Source organism: Camelus bactrianus, chromosome 7 (assembly GCF_048773025.1).
Source record: "Camelus bactrianus isolate YW-2024 breed Bactrian camel chromosome 7, ASM4877302v1, whole genome shotgun sequence".
NCBI classification, from domain to species: domain Eukaryota; kingdom Metazoa; phylum Chordata; class Mammalia; order Artiodactyla; family Camelidae; genus Camelus; species Camelus bactrianus.
In genome coordinates this window covers 85434779-85449659 of record NC_133545.1, presented here as the reverse complement: position 1 = coordinate 85449659, position 14881 = coordinate 85434779, and the positions used below count along the sequence as shown (strand labels likewise).

General features: G+C 41.1%; 1 protein-coding gene across 10 annotated transcripts in view; it reads right to left on the bottom strand.

Annotated features, from left to right (window-relative positions):
- Positions 1-3908: 3908 nt before the first annotated feature.
- Positions 3909-14881, bottom strand: part of LOC141578203 (coiled-coil domain-containing protein 144A-like) — a 136650-nt gene continuing 125677 nt past the window's right edge. For 9 of the 10 annotated variants that reach the window (XM_074367782.1, XM_074367783.1, XM_074367787.1 and 6 more), the window contains 4 exons: positions 13160-13449; positions 12374-12578; positions 11901-11946; positions 10463-10746 (listed from right to left, as the gene is read on the bottom strand). In XM_074367782.1, the coding sequence (XP_074223883.1) occupies positions 13354-13449 (96 nt within the window). In that variant the 3' untranslated portion in view covers positions 10463-10746; positions 11901-11946; positions 12374-12578; positions 13160-13353. Of the gene's footprint in view, positions 6299-10462; positions 10747-11900; positions 11947-12373; positions 12579-13159; positions 13450-14881 lie in introns of those variants that run through there. The other variant, XM_074367785.1, reaches the window with a different exon arrangement.

Below are 14881 nucleotides of genomic sequence, written 5' to 3'. Positions count from 1 at the left end.
TGTATTTAATGCTTGGATGGTTATTCTAGTCTGTCTTGAAGTCAATAGTGCACCTGGTTTATAACTTAACGCTCAGAACCAACACATGTTCCCTGAAGAAAAGCTATGCAAAATGAATCAGCTACTTAAAAGATAATACTTTACTGTGGCACATGGTGTTGTTTTGTTGTTAATAAGTCATCTGTTGGTAAGAGAAGATGTCAGTTTAACTCTTTGTACTAATACCTCACAGTTCCTCTCTAAAGTCATTAACTTATATTTTAGTATCAGTAATGGATATATGCACTTGGGAGATGTCAAAGCTTTTCAGAGTTTAGGTGAAAAATTTCTGGCTTTGAAGAATATCAGCAAATTTCCTTCAAGCTCCACATCAGAGAGAATGGGGATGATGATGACAATAGTGAATAAGATCAGGCCAGGAGCTTACACCTGTATTAATGCATATGCTCACTAGATTATTAAATCCTAGGACATTATATCCTTGCTCTCCAACTTGCAATATTCACAGAAGGTATAGATACTCTTTTTAGTAGGTTTCAGCAACTTATCCTGGCCTTACAGGAATCCATGTTTAAAAGAAAATAGAAATGAAGAAATTGTATATATATATGTAAGTATGTAAGTATGTACACATGTTAACTTGAAGTATAATTAACTGATATTCTGGCAAGGGATTCTCTCAGTTTCCAAGAGAGTCAAATGCAAATTAATGTCATCTTACTATGATGGTTAATTTTACGTGTTAACTTTGGTGACAAGAACTAATAATCCTACCTCATGGAAAAACTGTTAAATCTGAAAATCAAGGTAAAAGGTTAATTGCCACTCAAAAGATGTTATGGAAAGATAATCAAAGACACAAAGTACGCTGTCTGAAGCAAAGATGATCATCTTTTCTAATGGTCAAAGATGTGTTTAGTGAAGTACCCTGCCTTTAATGGCATTTACACATGTAACAAAGTTTTACTTAATACTGCCTTAACTAACTTTAACAAGATTTGAAAAATCTTTTTAAAGCTTTTAAAAATTTTCCTTCTATCTTTTAAAAATTCATGTAAATCACTTGAAGGTAATGATTATTTGTAGGATTTTGTTGCCTTTTATGTCCTTCTTTAGATACTATAGTTGCCCCTTGAACAACGCTGGGGTGAGCGGCGCCAACCACAGCACAGTAAATCAAAAATCTGCATGTAACTTTCTTGATAGGTTGTGGTTGTTAATGATGCCAAAAACTGTCTCTCCTGTTGTTTTAGACCCCTGGATCCCAGAAACACAAACTCTTCTAGCCACCAGATCCGATCACTTAAGTGTGTCCCTGGTGTGGGCTGCATGTGCCCGTGGGCTTTGGAGGGGTCACAGGAGTAGAATGTGGGCAGAGCACACCCATTGACATGAGCAAGTTAGAGGGAAAGTACAAAATGGTGCCTGCCAGAGCCTCCATCCCTGGAGAGAGTCCCAACAGGTTCCTGCTCCTCCAATGCACACTTGAAGATTAGCACTGAATGCCCTTCACAGATGCAATAGTGCTTTTCAAACTGCTGCTTTTATGCTGGATCCCGGGGTGAATGAGTCTGCATGTGAGCCCTTTAAGAGTGGAATTTCCATTTCCTACAGCCCTATGGTTCTCCTGGACATATGCCTGTTGGTCTTTAAAATCAGATGTTTTGGGAGTTCCTCTCTAAAAGATTGGGGTGGCTGATGTGGGGACAAACCCTCACTCCTCAGGAAGAAGCTCTGTATTTGTGAGAACTCTCCTTCTTGTGGGTTGCTGTAGTGGGGTCTTCAACAAGACTGCCTCCTACCTATGTCATTGTGGCCCTTTGTATCCTCTGTCGTGGAGGAGCTGTTCAGCTAGTTTTTAGATTCCTTTCAGAGTGAATTGTTCATATGTAGCTGTATACTTGTTGTGTCTATGGGAGGAGGTGAGTTCAGGATCTTCCTACACTTCCATCTTCCCTGCCCCTCTCTTTCCATTCTTATCTCTTATCTTTGAGTATCGCCCCCTTATACCCTTGCTTCTTTGATTGTTTGGGGCGTGTATGTTTTATGCATGCTTGCGTGCACATATGCACAGGTGTGTAGCCATTTATGAAAGATTTTGGTACTGGAACAAAATATTTTTTTCTCCTAATTGTTCATAAGATGTTTTCTCTAGTGGAGTAGATCACACTGCCTTTGATTACTTCACAAAGTCTGGCTCAATTATTTTGCTTATGAGCTAAATGTTGAATAGCTCCCCTTTTTGGAGAATGTTTCCCAGGTCTTTTCTTTCTTTCAACTTTCTTCCCTCAAAATATGCCTTAGAGAAGGCAAGGTACGCATAGCTCTGAAGATTTTTGCTTTTGTCTCAGTAACTATCCTCTTGTTGACAGCAACTTCTTTCTCCTTTTTTTTTTATTTTATTCCTCCTCTTCCTCCCCATCTTGCTTTCCCTTCCCTTCTTCTCTCCTCCTCCTCTTCCTTCTTCTTCTCCTCTACTCCTCTTTCTTCTTCAGTAATAAGACTTTTCAATATATTTAAACTAAACTTTAACATGACATTACCTTTGGAAGAGTTAAGCAGGAATTCTGACAGTGCGTCAGCCATTCTGGCCACTGTCCAGAGACAATTCAGTCGCTTATTGTGAGTAGCCGGATGCTACAATCCAAGTCACAGAAATAATACATAGCCGATATGTTAGATTGCAGTAAACTGAAAGCATTAAATGACTACTTAAGCTCTGGAATGACTGATATCTGATAATCTTTAGAGAAACAAATAAAGAGAACTCTAGTATACTAATATTTTACATGTCCCTAAACAAGGCTAACTGTAGTATTTTGATTTTCTTTTGATACAAGTAACACACAGCTTTTTAATATATTGGCATTAAGCATTTAGTTTTCATAATTGTTTTTGTATTAAATTTAAAATTTTTTTTCATTTTAAATTCATAATGTAGTTATTCAACCTTGTGGAAAAGTTTAAACTACTTTTGTTTAAAAATATAATGGTAGTAATATTTTTCATATAATGCATATTTTACCTATCTAAAGTTGTATATATATGTTTAGTTATTTTTCACATAAACAGTTATCTTGCTTACTAGTATTCAGTGGACATTGGGACCTATCAGAAAAACCAAAACCAAATTCCAAAAAAACAAAGTCACACTTTTCTGGTGTCAGCATGGATGATTTTCTGAAAAAGTCAGTGATGTGTGTCAGAGGACAAGATAGAATCCTCCCACCCGAATTTTATTTTCCTTTTTGAAGTGACATCTAGGGGCAACCTCTTTTATTGAGAGACCTTTAAGTGTTTTCCTTTATGAAACTGTACCTCCTGACTCCCATTTTGCAACTTACCCTTTTGTACTTGAGCTACTCTTTTTTAGCAAAGATTCAGGCTTCCAAATACATGGCATTTACAAATAGCATTTGGACAACTCATCAGGACAATAATATATTAGATATAATATCTAGTGTAAAATTATTGCTTTTCTTATTTAAGATTCTACAAATTAAGGTTGTGAGAAGATATTTGTAATGAAATAGATCAGCTCTTATCATTTGCTCTTATCTCTTCAGAGGCCCACTGCTAGGGATCTTATGTATGTATTAGGCATAGAGCTCATTCCACAAGCTCAGTTGTGAAAGGAATATGAGTTGTTTTGCCACTGCTGCCACTGATGGGGCAAAAACTTAGTTTCTTTACTGACATTTTCCCGATTTTTCAGAGGATGGGGATAGTCTGGATAGTTTTTCTTCTTGTCATTATCAGCATTTGAGAATATTTTCTGCTACTATTTTGGTCATCCTTCCTAGAAGCTTTAAAAAGAATACAAACTACTTGAATGACAGAAAGAAAAAAAAAAAAAAACAGAAGAAGAAATAAAAGGAGAAAAAAGCAAAACAATACAGGCACTATGCTGAAAATGATTCCACCATATATATTATCTGATTTGTTCCCCTCAACAATCCCTTTTGATATGTTTTATTATCCACAATTTCCAGGTGAAGAAACAAACTTGAAGAGATTAATTTGCTTGAAACCAAACAGAAAAGAAAAAAAGAGGCAAAAACCAATCAGAAAGAAATGATACAAATTTGATCTTACTACAAAGCTTCTCTGTTTTGTAATTCACACATAATCATTGTTTTTTGGAAGAATAATTTTGAAATGAAGGTACTATTTAAAAGAATATCTCATTAGAACATCTGTTCATGTTTCAATAGGTTACATTTGACAAACATATTTGAATGTAGGGATTTCATCTATAATACAGTTATTTGACATATAATTTTACATTTAACTAGGAGGTAAGAGAAAAGTAATGGCTTTTGTCTTGATGTAAAACTATATTAATCACTGATGCAGAAACTCATAGAAAATCCACACTACAACCAGACTTGGCTTTTATCCATTTCAAGGTTACATACGTTTTTCATCCTTTCTACAACCTTTTCTTCATAATAATAATAATAATACAGTAATAATAAAAGAACTTTCACTTCTTTAAAGGTGGTATATTTGAAATTTATGGCTTATAAGATACTTATACAAATACTTACTGCACATTATTAAAGCATTCCCTCTAATTGCAGAATGTCACTTTTTTAACAAAGAAGATTTATCTGGCATATAAATACTGCTTTCATACTCCCAAAGCTAGTCAGCTTTATTCCAAACCTCCATTTCTTACTCACAATGGAATGTTTAAGCTATCAGAATGACTGGGTGAATTAGGACTGAATATTATTCCAGTGACTAAAGTAAATTTAGAAGAAGATTTAATCTGAAGTTCACATTAAATATGAAATATTCTAGTCATCATTCACAGTTGGGCTTACAAATATTGGCTTTTTCAAAAAGTCTCTACTTCCATCACATTCTGATTCCCAAATCTAACACTTCCCCAGGCACAGAAAATAAAATATCTCTAGATAGGAACATCCTCAAATTTCCATCATTAAGTCAACAAACAACTTGCCATTTATTAGTCCTCTACTCTTTCTCTCTTGCTAAAAGAGGGACTTTAAATTTGTTAACTATATTCCCTTAAACATTTCATAGTCAGCTCCCCTACCCTCCAAAAGATTGCCAAGTGAAATTTTGATTAGCATTTCACTAAATAGGTAAATCAATTTAGGATAACTTTTTTTTTTTATAGAACTGAGTTTTCCAATTCAAGAATATGGTATAACCCACCATTAAATAAGTCTTTTAAAATTTCTCTTATTGACACTGTATAGTTTTTTGAACAGACAACTTAGTATCTTTAAGTTAGATTTTCTGTGAATAGTTAGTGTTTTACTTCTTCCTTTCCAGTCCTTATATCTTGTTCCAGTTTCTACTGCTGTGTAAAAAAATTACCGTTTTTTCCTAAGTCCAACATGTCTCTCTTATATATGGCTGAGAGCTTATAGTCTCTCTTATATATATGGCTGAGAGCTGATGCTAGCTGTCAAATGTGATCTCAGCTGGGCGAATACCTATACATGCCTTCTCCAACATGGTAGTCTCAGGGTAGAGAGGAATCTCTATTTCTTCCTCCCCAGGGTAGAGAGGAATCTCAAGATCTCTAATATGACAGCCAGGTATTCCAAGCACAAATGGTCCATCAACAAACTGGAAGCTACATTGCTTTTTTACTCCAAGCCTCAAATCATGCAGCATTGTTTCTCTCTCATTCTATTGTTTACAAAGCAGTAGCAAGCCTGCCCAGATTTAAGTGTGGGGGACACAGACTTGACTTCTTATTCAGAGGAATATCAAGTAATTTGTTGTTGTGTTTAAGATCATCTCAGTCTACAATCTGGCCCCAATCTGCTCCGACAATCAAAATGCACTCACTCTCTAATGACTCCACAGAAGTCTCCATTATTGTATTGTTAGTCTCAGATGGGATGCCCGCAGTCTTGGCATTTAAATCAACTGCTCTTGAAGATGACGTTACTCATATATAGTTCCTTGAGTAAAAATCATTCCCGTGGTTCTGGACACCATGAACTATAGAGGTAAGTTATCTACTCCCCCTCAACCCCACCTCAACACACACAACATACAAGATGGGATCAACAGTAAATAACCGCAAAAAGCAAACCGGCTAAAAAGTGGAGTGAAGAGCTTCCTGCGCACGGCGAGACTCACTGACTCGGCGGTAGGAGCAGTAGCAGAGGCCTCTTCGAATGACGGCGGCAGCGGCAGGTCTGGCGCCCCTGCTTCTGTCCCGCGCAGCACGGAGTTGGGCGTGAGGTGGCAGGAGACAGCTGCGTCCCGCGCAGTACAGTCGTGTGTGAGGCGGGAGGAGACATGCTGGCTGAAGACATAATACGGACACACATGAAAGACAGCCGTGTAGTTAGACTTGACGGTGTGGGCACTAGGGAGCCATTTCCATTTCTTGAGCAGGAGCGGACCTATCCTCAGAGGGTGGGGTGAAGATGAACAGATGGGGTTCAGAGGATGGCCAGGGGGACACTGGGGAGGGGTGCTGGTTGGTCTGGGACCCCACCACCAGCTCTGCTTTGCCATTGGCAGCTGAAGTGGGTCTGGGGGCTTGGTGGGTGTGGAGCCATCCTATTGGTGAGCTGTGACAGGGACAATCTGCACTGTGATGACCAGGATAACGGAGCAGCACGTGCACTGCCTGCAAGGTGAGGGGGCGATGGGGCGGCTTGTGTTCCTGGATCTTCAGTATCACTGCTCAGCTACCCTGCAGGGATTCTGACCCACATGAGCGGCTCTGAAGGCAGAGCTCAGGGCCAGAGTTTCAGCTCCGGATACACCGTGATGTTCTTTCAAACCTACCTCAGACTGGCAGCTGGTCCTCCCCAACATCCCCAGTGCCACCGGGCACACACACCAGGGCAGAGCTCTGGACATGAGCTGACTCCCCTTCCTCCCCCTCTAGGGGAGTGGAGAATGCCGACGTGACTGAAGCGCCTACTGTGAGCCGGGCCCTTTCCCAGAACTCCCTGACCATTCAAGCTAGAGGGCAGCATCTCCTCACTTCAGAGGTGAGGCTGCTGAGGCCCCTGGAGGCACTCCGCCAGTCTGCAGCAGATCCAAGTTTGCCTATTCCAGCACCAAATCCAGCCTCCTCCCCGAGTGCTCTACGTTCCTTGGCCCTAAGGATCACAGGGACTGAAGAGGGTGGTCAGAGGGGTCCTCAGTTCCTCCACCCACATTTGGCCAAGATCCAAGCAATTGCCTGCGGCGAACATCACTGCTGGGGCTTGGCACATGGGGTCTAATAACCACAGGATTTTGGGGCTCCCAGGACTGAGGGGTGTGTGGCCCCTACAAGATCCTGAACCTTCTGGCTGAGATGAGGACATCAGAGCCAGAGAGCTGAGGGAGCCACAGCAGGAGGGAATGTCCGTATGGAGAGACGGGGGACACAGGGGCTTTGCTGCCTCTGCCTGGAATTGCTTTCTCATCACCCACATCTTCAGCCTCACCTCTGGCAGGTACTGGGTGCCTGCTGTGGGCCAGGCACCATGACAGGCATGTCACGTGGTTCTTTCATCCTCATAGCCTGAAATCAACCCTTTGGAAACGTTATCATCCCCACTCTATAGTTGAGGAAACTGAGGCCCAGTGAGAACAGCAACTGAATTCCAGGGATGTCCTCACCTGGTGGGTTCTGAATCCCAGCGCAGGCTGACTCCTGAGCTCTGTACTGACTCCCTCTACTAACAGGAACTGGGAGTCCTTGGGCAGCTCCTGTGGGATCAGTCTTCTATATGGATTGTTTCAGAGCTGCACGCCCATCCTCTGAGGTGGGGACCTGTGTGGTCCCCATTTTGCAGGTGAGGAAACTGAGGCAGCTCAGAAAGGTGAAGGGCCTTGGCCAAGGTCACAGAACCCACATTTCCTGGGCTCAAGTTGAGGCTTATCTGAATCCCACCGTGAAGAGAGAATCCCTAAAGCCTGCCCCGTCCAAACCCCTCATCTTATGGCCGGTGAAATGGAGCCCCAAAGGGGAGCAGAGGCTCGCCCAGGCCCCACAGTGGTCGTCGGCAGCAATGGGACGCAGGTCTCCATGGAGTCCCTCACATATAGTTTCCATTTTACAGATGGGGCAATTGAGGCGTGGAAAAATAAATGGCACAGAGAAGGCTAAAGGAAGAGTCAGGGTGGTAAACCCAACTTCAGCACACAGAGCTTCCTGAGACCCCCCTCCCCTCCCTGCCAGATCCCCCAAGACCTGTTCGGGGGCAGGGCTCCTGGCTTCAGCCAGCTTGACCCTGGGCCTATCTCTACAAGTTCAGATTTTCTGCCACTCCAGCCCTGAGCCCCTGCCCCTGGCCTGTGCGGTGCTCTGCCTCACCTGTGTTGGTAAGCTGGGGGTCTCGGCCAAGGGCGGTGTGAAATTGGTGCTGTGTGCCTTCAACTTATAATACAGTGCTGCATGTCAATTATCTCTCAGTAAAACTGGAAGAAATAAATTGTGACTTGGGAGACACAGATTTGGGTAAAACTGAGTGTTTCAAGGACGGGAGTCAGGGGCTTATAAAAACAAAAAGCCAAAAGGCTGTCAAAAGTTGCCTGATGAGAATTGTGACTGACACTGACGTGAGCCAGTCAGGAAACACGTGTCCTTAAGGAATCACAGCTCACTTCAGGGTGGGGGCTCAGTATGTAGCTGAAGTTTCCGGCAGGTGTTCCGGATGACTTCATTAGGGCAATAAATGCTCACAGGGCCAGATTCTCTGTGGGCTGAGATGTGCGTAAGTCACACCTCCTTCGTGAGCCCTCTCAAGCAATGCAGACTCCATTTTTATTCTTTCACAAAGGCAGTCTTCTGCTGCAGGGAGCAGTGACCCCAGCTCAGCCTGGAGGACATTCAGGTGAGCTTCAGCTCACTGGCTAGTGCTGGAGGAAGAGCAGCGTTTGCCATCGATCAATTCCCTGCAGGCGCGGCAGCGCCCACGCCAGCTGAGAATGAACACAGCTACCTGTGCTCAGGCTTGAGCTGGGGTGGGGGCGGGGAGCGGTCCTCCACCCTTCTAGGTTCATCTGGCTGGTCTAAGATTAGCGTGACATGAGGCAGACTAACAGGAGAAAAATAAAAACTGAATAACACGTATACTTCCTGTGTATATCCATGGGAGACAGCCAGGGTAAACTGAGTGAACTCACCAAGAATGCTGAAGCCCTCACCTTCAACATCCTCTTCAGCTAAAGACTGAAGAGGAAGCTGCAGGCAGTGGTCAGTTACAGAGATCAGTTACATGGAATGCCCACAGGAATGAGAAGCTCAGTTAGACAAGGGCCGGAAAGGTGTCACTTTGGTTTAGATGTGGGAGTCATCAGTGACTCGCTGCATGGGAATGGAGGAAGGGAAGACACACCAGAGTGGGTGGGGACAGACTGCTGGTGGGGAAGCAGGCAAATCCTTCAGGAAGTTTGTCGTCAGAAGTAAGACTGTCTGGTTCATGTGAGAGGGAAGAAACAGAGGGAGGTGTTCACAGAGAGGGAAATTTGAAATCATCACTGCGAAGGAAGAAGGTGCAAATTAACTAAATAAAAGTAGCAGGATCGCTGGGCAGTGCGTGACTTTCTTCAGCAGCACTTAGATGCCTCGGGGGATGTAAGGGGGAAAAGTGATAATCAGTCTGTTGTGCAGTTGGGGAGTTTTGCCAAGTAAGCACACTGGAAAGACCGAAAAGGGAATAAAGGATTTAAGTAGAAGTTATAAAAAATTTAGCTCCTGGAAATTGTTGAGGAGAGTATTTCCTTTACCTTCTTACATTCAGTGATTGGGAACCTGCAAATTAAATTGACTAAAGCAGATTACTGTGAGAAAAAAGTTACGTATGAATACCTGCAAGAGTTCACAAAGCAATGGGATTTGAAGGGGTGGCTAGAAGTGGGGGCTTATATACAATTTAGTAAGTGACAGGAAAAGGAGAAAGGCATTTTTCTGAAAAACAAATGACTTCTTGTTGAGAGGAGAGAGAAAGGGCACTTATGGTAGAACAAGTGACATTTAGGGAGATAGATTAACACCTTAGGAGAATGTATGGGAGAGATGGCAGGTTTGGGACAATGTCTGTTTGAGTCTGGTGCTCGGAACCTGTCTCTAATTTTAAGAGTGTTTCCAAAAAGCAAATAAATAAAATGAAAAACCTGAGGCAGATTTCGTTTCTCCATGAGGAAACATCTGTGAATCAGTGTTTAAGGTAACATACAGAAAGCTTGATGGCACTGTAACGATTGTTGTGATCCATCAGAACACTGAAACAGCACAGCAGATCCAAACGCTGTCCGTCTAAATCTTTAGGTCTATAGACAGTGATTAACGCTGGAAAACTCAAAAAAGCTATCAACACGGCTCAGTATCAACGACAAGTTTGGTGGGTGGTTGGGTGCTGTTTAAACAGCTGGCATCCGGGCTCAGTTTGAGTATGTAATACTCCAAAGTGCTGGGTTTTATTCCCAAAACCCGCTTAAAAGTCAATGAGTTGCAGAGAAATGTGGTTTAAAACACTACATCAATTTTAATCATGCCCATAGAATGCAAGAGTATTTTCCCTTAATAAACAGTGTCAGTATCTTACATAACAAGAAGTAAATAAAATGTTAGGCAAACAGCCCAGCAGGTAAATGTTTACTATTTATCTTGCAGATCATATACTTTTTCTTCAAAATCTCCACATATTCTTCACGTGTTTTTGAAACCAGATCTGGACTTAGACTTGACTCGTCCATTGAGCCTACAAGAGAGTCTGTAGGACTTAGATTCAAGTTCAGTAATAGCTGGAAAGAAAATGAAAGAATTAGGTTCTTTACTTAAAATAATTCATAGGTAAGTAAATGTCAGTTTATTTTTTAAGAAAAGCTGAGACTCTTGTAAGTTTTAAGAAGAATGATTACAACACAAAACACAAGATTACTACTCTAGACTTTGCCCAGGGCTGCACATTGAATTAACTGCTCTTGTGGCTAAGGATCAGAGCACCTGGTTTTCTCACTTTTCATTCATTTACTCAGCAATCACGTGCTAAGGCACTGTGACAAGCACTGGAACCACAAGATGAAGATGACAGAGTCCACCCTGAAAGATCATGTACCGTAAACTGGCAAAATAGACGAACAGGCAGTTTTGGTACAGAGACATAAATGCCATGACAGGCATAAAAGAGGGCACAGTTGGAACACTCAGAAGGGACGTCCAGCTTCGTGTCAACACTGTCCCCTCTCTGGTGGCCGTGATGTGTAAGCAGATACCTGAAGGAGGAGGAGAAAGTGTGGGAGGGAGAGGCAAGAAGCAAACACAAAGAGCGGAGGCAGGAAGGGTGCCCGCGGAGCTGGACGCAGTCTGCCCAGCTGCTGGAGCACAGGGGCAGAGCAGGGGAGGAAAGAGATACGGCTGAAGACTTTGGCAAGAGCCAAATCGATGGGGATGTTTTTCTTCCAAGCTAAGGAATTTGGAATTTTTCCTGAGGGCAAAAGGTTAACCACTGACAAAGTGAATGACAGGAAATTAATTGTCATCCACCAGGGCACAGCTACATGAACTGTGATTGCTTGAGTCTGGGTTTTTGGCCTCAGTCACTACCAAACTCGAGAAGCTGATAACCTCCATGCTTTGTGAGAACAGGTCCGTGCCGTGTGCAGATGACAGGCCCACGGGGACAGCAGAAGAGGAAGGGCACAGCAAGAAATAGAGAACACAGACTTCTTGAGATTTTTTTTAAAGCTATGGATCATGATGAATAAATGAGGAATAAGTACACTTATCATTATGAATGAAATTATGCTTTCACATTTTTCATTAGATATGTGTAAGAAAAAAATTTAACATACTATCCTATCTGTTATTCAAACAATAGAAAGAGGTGCCATTTACTGTTTACAGTGTATTTCGGAAATCAATGTCTAGATTTAATTCAGAAATGTTGGCAACATACCTTCTTTTAATTCTCTATCTATATTATTCTCCAACTTCTTCCGCATCTGAAATAAGTCAAATATTATTTTTAATGTTTAAGTTAAACAAGAAACACTATCATAGGAATGACAACTAGCTTATGAAATGTGGCCTTTAAGTAAATACTTTTAGAGACTTGACCTAACTTGGGGATTGCTTAAATAGAAAAAAATAATTATAAGCAAAATCCCTAGCTTAAAGACTAGATCAGGTTAAATATATGCAAATATAAAAAATAAAGTCATGTAAAAGCAACAAAAGGCAGGGAGATGCAAACTGCTCTGGACTGACATTTTAAAGGAGAGTTCATTTACTAACATCATGTCCCAAAATTACACTATCTGGTCAGCTCTCACTTGCTACTCACCTCACGAACCTGGTTCAATAAAAATCATGCCTTAGAGGCAAATTAATGACCTAAATTATTTTCTATAATTCTATGTTTTGACTTACGAGGTGAGTTGACTTGCCAATGACATTCTATTTTCTAGCTCTTCCAGGTACAGTCGTTTGTATTTTTCCAATTTTTTTTTCATTAGAATCAAATTGAAAAGTTTTACTTTTCAGTTCAGGTTCCAGATCTTTAACTGTGTTCCATTTGACTTACTGAAGCACGTTTATACTCTCTTAACATGTTTTCTTGAGATGCTGCTTGTACCTAAAGCAAATTAAAAGGATACAATTTTAAAAATAATTATAACCTGAGTAATTACAGTATATTTGTTCCCTTTAGTTTTGAGTCAATGATTGAGAGAGCAATTTTAAGTGTGGGAAAAAAAGCCGAACGTTAAAATACTTATCATCAATGTCAAGTGAATTAAATCTGAATTAAGAAATTAAAGTTGAATCACTCTTTTATTAGTACTCATATAATGTGATAGTTCAAAAAATAATAGGATCAATTTAAAATTTAAAAAATTGAACAATACAACCTAAGAGTAATCCCAGAGTGTGGTACAATATTTAAATCACAATATATTCTTTCCCTCCTAGTAGTCTTGATTTACACCAATTGCTCTTAAAAATGATTCTCTAGTGAGAATTGTTCTGAAAGATCAATTTAGTGATAGTAATGATGGAAACTGAATTATTTAGAGGGAGTAACAAATGTGGCCTTCCTTCCAGAAATCTACAAAACAAACTGCTATATGGGAAGTAGAGGAAACACATAAAATGTACATATCCGAACTGTAATTCTCAGCGAAGTGAGTTAGAGCACGTTACAGATCAATGCTTCACCTTTAAAAACTGGCTGAGTTCTTTCAGTGTTTCTACTACATCCCGTCTTTCTCACTTTTCAGTCTCCCGTTTGTACTGCTCCACTTGACTGCGTTCCACTGTGTTCATTTCGAGGTGACGTCTCAGGTTTACTGCTTCTTCCTCCAATTTCTTCTTCTCCTCCTCTAGCGTTTCACATTTCTTTTGCATCTCTTTCATAGATATAACTCCTTTAGAAGAAGTTGAGTTTCTGCACTCAGATGGAGAAGTACTGAAGATGTAGATTCCACTTTTGCTGGAAGATCAGCATTCTGCAAGAAAAAGATAAAATTGTTTGGTAATGAGGTTAGCAGACTGAGAACAGCCTAACTCTAACCCAGCATCAAAGGTTGAAATAAATTCAGTTACAATAAAATGGCGTATCTACCTTGCGGAATGGAGAAACTCAAATTACTCAGAAAATCAAGAAAAAAGTTCAAACCACCAAGAGTCACAAAAATATACTGTTTATTGTCATCATCTTTGTTATACACTTGTACTTGATTTTACACTCTTATTTTTCTGTAATTGTTTCATGTCTTTCCTACATAAAATGCCTATAAGGCACCTGTTAGCAGAAAGTCTCTTACCCCTTCCTCCCCCAAGCCTTAACTCCATGATTTTTAAAGTTTTAGGGAGACCATATTGAGTTACTTAGGGCTGCATTAATAAATGCCTCCCAAAACAAGACTTTGAAAAACAGACTGCAATTAATACATCTTACAAATATGGATTCTAATGCCACAAGCCTTTCTCTGAACTACAAATATTTTATGCTAGTTTGAATTGCATTCCGAGGAGCAATGAATGATTCACAGAGTTAAGGAGAAATCCATCTCCTAGTGTAGTGGCTTAGTAAGATGACCCATACATTTTTCTAAACAAACAAACAAAAAAGCCTTAATTCTTGTAATCCTTTGTGGCTCTCCACAAAACAAGAGAACATACTCAACAAAAACAAAAGAACTTGCTGGAATTTCAGTGACACTGACTTGGGAAGAACTGCTTGCCTTCAGATAGAAGGATCATTTGGTGAGACAAGGCAGGTGGAGGTGGTGGTTGTAAAACATCTCTACAAATTCCTTGACATTTCCCCTGTGAAATTCCCTCCCCTGAAATATGTGCTGGCCTCAGTCAACTGGTTTCTAGGGGACAGAATGTGGGGGCACTGCTGTGTGATTTCTAAGGCTAAAGGGCTTCTGACTTTCACTCCGTAGGGATGCTCACCCTTAGAACCCAGCCACCACGTTGTGAAGCCCAGGCCACCTACTGAGACTTTGTACATGCAGCTGTCCCAGCTGATGACCCCAGGGAATGTCCTTAACCAAAGCCAGCTCCAACTTCCAGACATGTGCATGAACAAGCCTTTAGATTATTCTAGTGCCCGCTTGATGCCAAGTGGAGAAGAAATGAGCTGGCTCCACTGAGTCATATATAAACACAGATTTGGGAACCAAGCAAATGCTGTTTTGAGTCACCAGGTTTTGAGGCAGTTTATTATATAAATTACTAGCAATAAATAACTGGCACAGATATTGATATTAAAAATGGGGCACAGCCATTAAAAACGAACTCAAAATGTGGGGATGCCTTTGCACCTGGAGGTAGGTGAAACCTGAACAGATGTAGAGAAGAGTAAGAGTGAAAACCCAAAGTGTCCACGAGACTGTTAGTGGAAGCCTGAGGGCCCTTGAAGGGCTGAGA